Below are 12,347 nucleotides of genomic sequence, written 5' to 3' on the forward strand. Positions count from 1 at the left end.
TAGAAAGTTGCTATCTTTTAATAAGGAAAGGAATTTTTATAATTCTGTATATTTATGATCTATCCTGTGAATGTCTTACAATGTTTTTCCTCAAAGCAAGCTGCTGACAGGTAAAAGAATAATCTAATTTTAATTTCCCTTTTTCTCCATGTGAAATTGTGGATGAATTGTTAGTAATGACTTACATTAAGTGCAAAACTATTTTGCAAACAAATAATGTAGATTTATTTGAAAGTACTTTTTTTTTCCATTTTATCTGCAAATCTATTTTAGGACTCTTTGTAGTGTTTGATACTTGATTTGATTTACTAGTGGAATTCTGCATAAATGTAACCTCACTATCATTAGTCAAATTTTTTTGACAATAACAAAAAAACAAGCTTTTAAAAATACTGTTCCAATTTTAATAGTGTATGTTTTTGCATAGATGGCGATGACTTTGACCTGAAAGCTTTTTATTCTCCTGAATATTAATGATTTCTTTGTAAAAGGAAATTGGCCTCAACTCGATGAACTAATTACTGTTTTGGTTTGAAAAGTTTAGTGTTTATTTCCTCCAAAAAACTATTTTTTTTTTTTTTTTGACAATGTAGAAATTTTTTTCTTTTCTTTTTTTTTTTTTTTTTTTTTTTTTTTTTTTTTGGCAGATCAAGTTAAAGCTGAAAAAAATTTTTTTAAGAATTTATTTATTTACTGGGGCGCCTGGGTGGCTCAGTGGGTTAAGCTGCTGCCTTCGGCTCAGGTCATGATCTCAGGGTCCTGGGATCGAGCCCTACATCGGACTCTCTGCTCAGCAGGGAGCCTGCTGTCTCCTCTCTCTCTGCCTGCCTCTCTGCCTGCTTGTCATCTCTCTCTGTCAAATAAATAAATAAAATCTTTAAAAATAAATTTATTTATTTACTTATTTGACAGAGATCACAAGTAGGCAGAGGCAGGCAGAGAGAGAGGCAGGCTCCCCACTGAGCAGAGAGCCCGATGCGGGGCTTGATCCCAGGATCATGACCTGAGCTGAAGGCAGAGGCTTTAACCCACTGAGCCACCCAGGCACCCCCAAAAACTTATTCAGATTTTGTACCCACTAATTCAGATGTCAGTATTCAAACCACCATTCAAAACAATTACTTATTGGTAGTGCTTATAGAATTAACCATATATATATATATATATGTATATATATATATAAAAGATATATATATATATACATATATATATATATATATAAAGGATATATATATATATCCTTTCCTTTTTATCTACTTTAGGTCTTCCTATCCATCATCTTCCTTCCTAGACAACCTTCTTTTTCCTTTAATTAATAGACATTCATTTCCACAATTCTTGACTGATCCTCCATATTTTCTTCCATTATCTTGTCCACAAAAGGATGTCTCATTATCACATTGCTTATGGTAGCAGAAAAATCAAATAACCCTTTATATCCAAAACTAAAGAAATGTTTAATTGTCATACATTCGTATATGTTACTGTTATAAATACCAGGTGCTGTTAAAAAGTAGACTATTGAGTCATTTGGAAAGACAAATAGAAAACTGCTAAATGAAAAAATAGGTGGTGAACAATATATTATGTATAGCACTTTTACATTGAAATACATTTGTGTACTAACTTATACATTAAGGGTGACAGATTTTCATCAAAATGTTAATGTTAATTATCTTTGTGCTTGATTTTAAGTTTCTCCTTTTTTGGTACTCTGTGTTTTCTAATTTATCTACAGTGAATACATATTATTGCATAATATGAAACACAGTATTACTGTTTCTAGTGATAAAGTATTAATGAATAATTTTTTCATTTATTAACTTGGTATGATGATATGAATATGTAAATAATGAATATTAATAAGGACTTCTTAAAAACTATGTTTTTAGCAATGCACTACAACCTTATGTCCTAATTTAATATTACTATTATGGTTATAAAAGTTTAGTTTCTCTTTTTAGATATGAAAATTTTGAGGATCCCATGGGAACTATTGATAAATTTCATTATGGTACTCACTATTCAAATTCTGCTGGGGTTATGCACTATCTTATTCGGACAGAACCATTCACCACCCTCCACATCCAGCTTCAGAGTGGAAGGTATGTTTTGGGTAAATAAGCTATTTTCTTAAGACTACATGTTAGCATTGAAAACTCCTTTGTGTCATGTACTATATAACAGGGCCTTATCAGTTTCAGTCTCCTCTATTAGATTTTATTTCATTTAATAGCCTCTAAATAAAAACAGCCAAACTAGTTTGAGAATAAGTCACTCCAACTGACTTACACAAATGACCTTTAAGGAGAATTCCTTTTTATGGTTATCTAGCTCTGTAGCTTTGTGATTGTTACTGGTTTTAGGTACCTGCCAGAGACTGAGAGTTTGAACTGATTTAGACCTAGATCCATGACATCTGCCAGAGATTTAAACCTAACCAATGCCTATGTGGTCCTCTTTAAAATATTATTAAAGAATAAAAATGAGGAGGAATGAGGGGCTCTTACATAACGCACACAGGTCTATGATTCCATTGTATTATCATATTACCTCTCAGAATTATAATATATTATGTTCACACTTTCCTGATAATCTTAAAGAAACAAACTTCTTTATGAATCCTCGGTTTTCCAATGTATCCTCTCTATAGCTTCCTACTTACTTACATTTTATCTCTGTATTGCCTTATTCTTTAACATTACTATTTCACCTTTCCTGTGCACCCAATCGAGCTATGTAAACATTGCCTTTTCTATTCTCCATGCATATAGTTTTTTATCTCTCAAAATTAACCTTACTCCTATCTTTAGTGCAATAAGCCTTGGCTTTCAAGAAGAGACTCTGTCCCTGTGATCACATTAACCATCTCCAAATGTTACATACACATGATAGCAGGTAGTTTTCTCCCCATTAAGGTATAATTGGGTCTTTTCAGCTTTTAATGATTTTAACAATTAGTGATTTTACTACAAGGCTTCAGAAATAGACTCTCTGCTTCAAAAGACTCCATCAAGAATGGAAGAGGACAACCCATTCAGGGGAGGAAAATATTTGTAGGTTGTAAATCTGCTGAGGGACTTGAAGTCTACAATACAATAACCTTTACAGTGCAGTAATAGACAGATAACCCAATTAAAAGCTGAACAACGGATCTGAATGGACATTTCTCCAAAGAAGAATATAAATGTCCAAGAAACATACGAAAAGATGCTGAATATCCTTAGTCATCGGAGAAATTCAAATCAAAACCAAATTGAGATAACCTCTTCACACCTCCAAGGATGGCTATAATAAAAACGACAGGTAATACTAGTGTTGATGAGCATGGTGAGAAGCTAGAACCCTTATGTACTGCCTGTGGAAATGAAAAATGCTGTAGCCTCTGTGGAAAACAGTTTGGCAGTTCTTCAAAGTTCTTCAAAGGGTTAAACATAAAATTATCCTGACTTAGTAATTCCATTCTTAGCTATACACCCCAAATAATTGAAAACATATGTTCACACAAAAACTTATATACAGGTGTACATAGCAGCATTATTTGTAATAGCCAAAAAGTAAAAACAGCCCGAAGGTTGTTTGTCTGTCAGGTGATAAAGGAATAAATAAATGTGGTATATCCATACAATGGAATATTACTTGGCCATGAGTAGATAAAAGGAATGAAAGATACATGTTGTAACATGAATGATCCCCGCAAACAGTATGCTAAATGTAATAAGCCAGACATAGAAAGCCACATGCTGTATGATTTACATGCAGTGTCCCATAGAGACAGAAAGTAGATTTGCAGTTGCCCGAGTTGAGGTAGGGTGGATAGAGAGTAACTGCTAATAGATACAAGGTTTCCTTAGGAGTGACGGAAATGTTCAGAACTGATTGTGGTGATCGTTGCACAACTCATGAATATATTGAAAACCATTGAATTGTGAATTGAATGTGAATTATATCTCAGTAAAGCAGTTCTCCCAAACAAAAAATTCTGCCATTAAAACTCTATCTCCTTGAATTTGGATACAATTAGACTTTATTGATGACCCAATCATTGACCGTAATTAAATTCAGAATTCTGCTAATTTCAGCTCCACCTCAAACCAAGATTGGTAGGTATTACTAAATAAATCCAGGAAAACAATGTGAAAGGAAATTAAACAGGCGTTTATGCTTTTTGTGAATAGAAAATATGTAAAAACAGTATAATAAAATCACAGCATGACTACTTGAGCTTCTTTCAACTACCATAGGCCTGTGATGGAACTTAAAAATAAAATCAGATAATAGTATATGCAAAGAAAATACAAAAATATTTTTTAAATATAAAATTTTTATATATAAGTATATATATTTAATATATCATATATTTATATATTAATATTTAATATATATATTATAAAAAGAACCATTTCCCTAACTCACCCTCTGGTTTTTAGAAGAGTTTGTATAGAGGATTAAATCAGCAGCTCTCCTATGGATCTGTTAACCATGTATATTAATAATGATATTTAAATTCTGTGAATCTAAAATATCCAAATAATGTTTATTCACTCTCAGTAATGAATTTTACTCAGCAAAAATTAGGCCTTTCTTTAAAAGTCTCTTAGGTTTACATTTAATTACTTAAAAATTTTCTCCAGTGTGATTTGGTTTTCAGCTCTTCTAACTAAAATGATACTAGTGATTAACATTAAAGTGAGGGGTGCCTGGTTGGCTCCATCATTTGAGTGTCTGCCTTCCGCTTGGGTCATGTTCCCAGGTCCTGGGATTGAGCCCCGCATGGGGTTCCCTGCTCAGCTGGGAGCCTGCTTCTTTCTCTCCCTCTGCCCTCACTGTCCCCTATTGCCACTCACTCCACTCTCACACTCTCTCTCTCTCAAATAAATAAATAAAAACTTCAAAAAAAAAGTTGTATTTAGTTCCTGGCAACAAAATATGAAAGATTATCATATGAACGTATCATATTATCTTAAGTACGAAAAACAAATTGTATTTTAATTTAATTTAATTTAAAAGATTTTATTTATTTATTTGACAGAGAGAGGGATAGCACAAACGGGGAGTAGGAGAGGGAGCAGTAGGCTCCCCGCTGAATAGGGAACCTGATGGGGGGCCCAATCCCCCTGGGATCATGACCTGAGCCAAAGGCAGACACTTAAACTGACTGAGCCACCTAAGTGCCTCCCAAATTGTGCTTTTAGACATTAAGAGAGAGGTGAATGAAAGAGAAGCTCTAATCATTAGGAGCCTGAAGGGAGTGTAAGGCTTGTTTCATGGCTATTGTTGCTGTCACAGAAGTTTACTCATTGTTCTCTGTCAATCTCCACATGCAGGTTTGACTGTGCAGATCGACAGTTCCATTCCATCCCTGCAACCTGGCAGGCTCTCATGGACAATGCATATGATGTGAAGGAGCTTATTCCTGAATTCTTCTATTTCCCAGAGTTTTTGGAAAATCAAAATCGTAAGAAATGAGAGATTAAAAATTTTGACTCAACGGGTCCCAGTGAAGGATCCTGAAAAATACCTTTCAGGAAATTTTTGTGATATTCTCTAGATTACTTAAGGTTCATTCTGTCTGTTATTCATAGATAGGGTTTGACTGATGCCTGGATGTAGTCTTACTTTTCCAGGGAAGTGCTGTGGTGAACCAGGATAAATAAGTCATATTTGAATTGGTGAGAGAATTTATCAGAGTATTGGGTTTTCTAGAACCCAATGCAAAAATGCAAAAATGGCCATATGCTATTTCAGCCATATAGCTAGCCACTTCGGCTAAAAGTGTTTGAGTTAGGGATGGGAAAGAAAATAAAAGTATGTGAGTTAGATAAGATGAGGATTTAAACCAGGGGTTTGCAGACTGTAGGTCATGGGTCAGATCCACAGGGTAGACTCATTTGTTTATAAATAAAATTTTGTTGGAACACAGCCAAGCCAGTTCATCTACATGTAGATTGTGGCTGCTTTCATAGAATAACAGCTTATTTGAGTAGTTACAACAGAGACCATTGGGCTCACACAACAAAAAATATTTATTCTTTGACACTTAATGGAAAAAGTTGGCTGACTCCTGGTTTAGAGCAGAAGAGAGGAGGCAAATTGAAATTAATGACAAGTTATAAGTTACTACAATATTTGAAAAATCATATTATGTTTTTGAAGTAGAGCATTATGGAGCCAAAGACAGTCTTTAAAAATATCCAAATACTTCCTCTATGAAGGAATTTTAGATTTCCTTTTAAGCACAGTAAGAAAAGGAGAAGATTGTTACTCCTGGGGTTCTTAAGGAAAATTACAGTTTCAAAGGACCATTACCAACTTCCTTTTCTTCCCCTAGTATGAAGTGTTAATGTTTGACCCTTTGCTTCTGTAGTAGAGTTGTTTGCCACACTAGGGAGAACATATCCAGGGCTTTGTGTCCTCTGATCATGCACTCTGGGACATGCTGTTGGAGGCGGGCATCTGATTTCTCAGTGTAAGGTATTTAAAGTTGGTCCCTTGCAGAAAATCAAATCAATCTATCAACGGACTCTGATTCTAGAGTTTGAGCCATAGGACTGGACCTGCCAAAACAGGGTATCCGGGCTAGGAGGATGAGCAGATTAAATTTGGACACAGAAGTTAAGATACTCTTAGCTTGACAATTTCTGATGTTCACTAGAGCAAGTTGCTGTCTTGAACTACTGTCTTGCCGGCTTCCTTTTCTAACTGTATATCGCTTCTCTGTTCGAAATGAGTTAGGTGGGAGAAAGCAAAGAGCATTTCTTAGAATGTCGATAAATTTTAATATTAATTAGCAAAACAAATATTAGTAAAACTAACTCAAAATTGTGCAAGAAAATTTTAGTATTTTCCACAGTGTAAACCCTAAGGTATGGTAGTATCCAGGTAGCTTAACAACATCATCAAAGCCAAGTTCTTCCTGTATTTTCATTCTGCTGTTCCAAGTGTTTGGGCTTTGTCCTTGGCTAGTCCCTCTCATGGTTACAAATGACTGAAGCATTTCTAGTCTTCATAGGCAGATACAATAGTGTCTTAGAAGTGGATTGTTAATTCTTTTTGTCATTTCTTAAAAGTGAGAAATCCTTTCTTGTAACCTCTCCTTATTGTGCTTATACCAGTCAGCCTGCTACAGGCATAAAATAAAGCACAAGGATGGATACTTGAGTAAAATCAAGGTTCTGTTACCAAATAAGGAGGGATGGCTAGCAGGTTGGCAACAATGTCTGTTACACAGTAGTTGGGTTAGCAAAGCCACAGGCCCTGTGCCTCCTGTCATTTTATGACATTCAAACCTCTTTCCAGCTTTGGGACACACTGATATTTTAGGGTAGATTCTTTTATGAAGATCTTTTATGTGAACACTTGTCTCTTTCCATGCTATATAAACAAGAAAACCTCATCTTTGGGATAGTTTTGTCAAAGTACTATATTTTAACTATATGAGAAAATCTTTATGTCAGTATTACTTAGAAGAGGGCTATACAAATACATATTTTTTTATTATGACAAATACAACACTTCTTTGAGTGTATTTAAAGTATAAGTTACACCAAAAAGCACTAAGGAGCTGTATTTTGTAAATTAACCATTACAGGGACTATATTAATTATTTTTAATGTCAGAATACTGAATATTGCATTTTTGTTTAGATTAAGGTTTTGGCCATATCTATAGTATACCCTGCTGCTCAACCAAAAATCAGTTGTTAATCTGATTTGCTTTATAATAACTAATTTAGAAGTATTTTATTTTCATTTACCTGTTTAATCAACTGGTAAAATACATTTCAATATGAAAAGAATTATTTTTACATGTTCAGTAAATTTAGATCAAGAAGGGAACTTGATTCTCACCTATTAGAGAAGAAGTCTCAGTTTTGCCAAGAATTGTATATCTGTTTTACTTGATTTATTTAAATCTAAAATTATTTGATGCATTTATCTTTTACTTGTCTTAGAATTTAACTTGGGCTGTCTGCAAGTTTCCAAAGAAGTAGTAAATGACGTCATTCTCCCCAAATGGGCTAAGTCAGCTGAAGATTTCATCTATAAACATAGGAAAGCTCTGGTAAGATTTTGTTGTTTAGTTATTAGGTTACTAAGATAGAGATGCATGTGTTCTCTAGAGAATAGATTAATGTATATCTAGCTGTTATTTTTTTAGATTAATTTGTCATCTATTGTATACTATTGTGGAGAGTATAATATAATTTATTTTGAGGTTATGAATCTTCTGATATAGTAAGAATACGGTATAGTCCTGTGGCTATATAGCAAAAAAAAAAAAAATACATACATATATATATGTGTGTGTGTGTGTGTGTGTGTTTATATATATTTAGTTCTATAAGATAACCACCTGTTGTATTTTAAGCTATTCCATCCACCAAGCCGATGTCATTTGGTGTTTTGCATTTGTTTTAGATCTAACAAGGATGAGGGACTCTTAGGTGGCTCAGTTGGTTAAGTGTCCAACTTGGTTTCAGCTCAAGTCATGATCTTAGGGTCTTGGGAACAAGCCCCTTGCTAAGCCGCATACTCAGTGTGGAGATCGCTTGAGATTCTCTCTCTCCCTCCTCTTTTCTCCTCCCCCAGCTCGTGCTTGTGCTCTCTTTCTCTCCTTCTCTCTCAGATAAATAAATAAATAAAATCTTAAAAAAAAAAAAAAACAAGGATGAGTACATTCTTGTTTTCTCTGAAGAATTTCAGTAAGTTTTTAATATGACTGCTAAATCCTCAATTCCACTTTTTAAAAAATGTTAGTTTTTAGCTGAATTTCTAGTTTGGGATTTAAAGAGTTGTGAGAGCTAAGCACTGTTATTATGTCATTTTGTAAATGATGCTTTTTCCCCCCACAATAGTCCACTTAGTTCTCTGTCTAAACTGAAATGTCTCAGAGTCTGAAGCTAATTAGGCCAATACTTGGAAACATTCCATGTCATTAGTATATAGTATGTCAGTTTTATAAAAATCAGAATTAGATCATAATATTTGTAAGCAATAGCACTATGCATGAATAAGGAATTGGGAAAAAAATTAAGCAACTCAGAAAAAAACCTGTTACTTATTGGCTAGCCAGGACCTTCTCAGATGCATTCCTCTGTATCTATGATATGAAGTTGGGGTCTAGGATTTTAGGAAGATATGCTCCTTGTATTAATATATTAGAAGCCTCTGTTTCAGTTATATATTGCTGTGCAATAACCTATCCAAAATTTAGTGGCTTAAAATACAGTCATTTTATTATCTCTCACAGTTCTGTGAGTTAACTGGTCTCAACTGAAAAGTTCTCATCTAGCTTGAAAAGTTCTCATCTTGCAAGGTTCTCATGCCCTTGCAGTCATAGCAGCTGAGATGGAGTCATATGCATTGAGAGACACTGGGATGCTGGGCTTTTCTTCTTTCCCATGTAATCTCAGGATATCTCCTATTCATGTGGTCGCTCTAGCTAGGTAGGCAGACATGCACCTGTCTACGGCTCAGGAAGGAGTACAAAATTGGAAGCTTCCATGCTTTCTTAAGGCTTAAGGCTGTGAATGGTCACCGCACTTCTGTCACCTTGTCAGAGTCAGACAGTAATAGGATCAGTGCAGATTCAAGAGGAGGGAAGGTAATCTCCATCTCTTAGTGGTGGGAGGGGAAAAAGAATTTGCAACCATCTTTAATCCCACCCACAGTCTGCTCTCTGATTACAAATTATTTGCATTCCTTCTACATGCAAAATGTATGTACTTCCTCTCAAGATCCTCCCAAAATCTCATGTCAGCAACCTTTAAAGTCAGGAATCTGCAAACTTCTTTTCTGTAGAGGACTAGATAGTAAATATTTTCGCTGGCTTTAAGGTCTGTGTTGAAATTCTGCCACTGCAATGCAAAAGAAAACGGATGTGGCTTTTTTGTACTACTCTACAAATCTGGAGCTAGTAAAATTTGGGCCACAAGCCGTAACTAGTTAACTGATCCCTGCATTAAGGCATGAGGTCTGAAGTCCGGAATCTTGTTAGTAATCTAAATCAAATGGATGTGGGCATAAAACTATTCAGGTTTGTCTGCTCTTGCATCTGAAGACTGTAGAGTAAAGAGACAGGCTCTCTGTCCCTGCGTAACAACAGTGGTGTGACAAAGACAGAAGAACCATCATAGACATTCTCATTTAAAAGAGAAATTAGAAGGGGTGCCTGGCTAGCTCAGTCCCTAGAGCATGTGACTCTTGATCTATGGGCTTATGTGTTTGAGCCCCACATTGGGCGTAGAATTTAATTTAAAAAGGTGGAAGAGTGGGGCGCCTGGGTGGCTCAGTGGGTTAAGCCTCTGCCTTCGGCTCAGGTCATGATCTCAGGGTCCTGGGATCGAGCCCCGTGTCGGGCTCTCTGCTCAGCAGGAAGCCTGTTTCCCTTCCTTTCTCTCTCTGCCTGCCTCTCTGCCTACTTGTGATCTCCGTCTGTCAAATAAATAAATAAAATCTTAAAAAAATTAAAAAAAAAAAAGTGGAAGAGATTATACTGAGTGAAATAAGTCAAACAGAGAGAGTCAATCATATGGTTTCACTTATTTGTGGAGCATAACAAAAAGCATGGAGGACATGGGGAGTTAGAGAGAAGGGGGTTGGGGTAAATTGGAAGGGGAGGTGAATCATGAGAGACTATGGACTCTGAAAAACAATCTGAGGGGTTTGAAGTGGCGGGGGTGGTGGGAGGGAGGTTGGGGTGCCAGGTGGTGGGTATTATAGAGGGCACGGATTGCATGGAGCACTAGGTGCGGTGCAAAAATAATGATACTGTTGTGCTGAAAATAAATAAATTAAAAAAAAAAAAGGTGGAAGAGAAAAACAAGAGATACCTAGCAGAAACTGGATTACAACAATTCAGAATTCCAGCAGGGACTTGTTTTCAGTTCCTTTATTAGGGCCCAGTCCTTTTCCCTCAGAGTGGTTCCCCATGGCTATTTTGTTTTACCCTTTGGCTCTTAGCTTCCTGCTTTGAGCCATTCTTTTACATTAAAAAAACATATATACATTCTTTATTTTACATTAAAAAAAAAAATGTTTCCATGAGTATCTTTGTCAGCCCCTTACTTAACCACAGTAAATTGGAAGCCAAAGATCTCATCTTTTTTGAACAGTTTCTGCCTCTTTCAGTCTGAACTAATAACAGTATATTTTAAAATTTTACGGGTTTCAGGGCGCTTGGGTGGCTCAGTCAGAGCATCTGCCTTCATCTCAGGTCATGATCCCAAGGCCCTGGGATCAAGCCCCGCATCAGGCTCTATGCTCAGTAGAGAGCCTGCTTCTTCCTCTCCCTTTCCCTGACACCACTTTGCCTTTGTGCTCTCTGTCTCTCTGTCAGGTAAATAAATAAAATCTTTAAAAAAATAAAATAGAGGCACCTGGGTGGCTCAGTCAGTTAAGCTGCTGCCTTCAGCTTGGGCATGATCCTGGGGTCCTGGGATCGAATCCCACATCAGGCTCCCTGCTCTGTGGGGAGCCTGCTTCTCCCTCTTCCTCTGCCTGCCTCTCTCCCTGCTTGTGCTATCTCTCTGTCAAATAAATAAATAAAACCTAAAAAAAAAAGACTTAAAAAATAAAATCTTATAAATTTCTTATGCATCATCTTTATTGGATAATAACCATTTCACATTACTTTAGAAAACAGTGGGTCCAGTGGGAGGCTGCTGTGGGAAAATTAAGATTCTTAAGATGTTCTATTTTCTATTCTCACCAAAGTATAGGCAATAGGATCCAACAGTACATTAAAAGGATTGTTCACCACAACCAAGTGGGATTTATTCCTGGGCTACAAGGTTGGTTGAACATCAGCAGATCAGTCAGTGTGATACATTAATAAAAGAAAGAACAAGAGCCATATGATAAATTCTCAGTAGATGAATTTGATGAAGTACAGCATCCTTTTTTGATCAAAACTCTAAAGGGAATAGGTAGTAGGTATAGAGGATACATACCTCAATATCATAAAAGCCATGTATGAAAAACCCACAGCGAATATCATTCTCAATGGGGAAAAACTGAGAGCTTTTCCCAGAAGGTCTGCAACACAGCAGGGATGTCCACTATCACCACTGCTATTCAACATAGTACTAGAAGTCCTAGCCTCAGCAGTCAGACAACAAAAAGAAATAAAAGGTATCTGAATCTGCAAAGAAGTCAAACTCTCACTCTTTGCAGATAATATGATACTTTATGTGGAAAACCCAAAGAATCCACCCCAAAACTGCTAGAACTCATACAGGAATTCAGTAATGTGTCAGGACATAAAATCAGTGCACAGAAGTCAGTTGCATTTCTATACACCAACAGCAAAGACAGAAGAAAGAGAAATTAAGGAATCAATCAAAT

General features: G+C 35.9%; 1 protein-coding gene across 8 annotated transcripts in view; it reads left to right on the forward strand.

The window, feature by feature from the left end:
• NBEAL1 (neurobeachin like 1) overlaps positions 1-12,347 on the forward strand; it is a 193,018-nt gene that overhangs the window by 143,807 nt on the left and 36,864 nt on the right. For all 8 annotated transcript variants that reach the window (XM_032354479.1, XM_032354480.1, XM_032354481.1 and 5 more), the window contains 3 exons: positions 1,965-2,105; positions 5,328-5,458; positions 7,955-8,064. In XM_032354479.1, coding sequence (XP_032210370.1) covers positions 1,965-2,105; positions 5,328-5,458; positions 7,955-8,064 — 382 coding nt within the window. The remainder of the gene's footprint in view (positions 1-1,964; positions 2,106-5,327; positions 5,459-7,954; positions 8,065-12,347) is intronic.

The sequence above is a fragment of the Mustela erminea genome, chromosome 8 (assembly GCF_009829155.1).
Source record: "Mustela erminea isolate mMusErm1 chromosome 8, mMusErm1.Pri, whole genome shotgun sequence".
In the NCBI taxonomy this organism is placed as follows: Eukaryota; Metazoa; Chordata; class Mammalia; order Carnivora; family Mustelidae; genus Mustela; species Mustela erminea.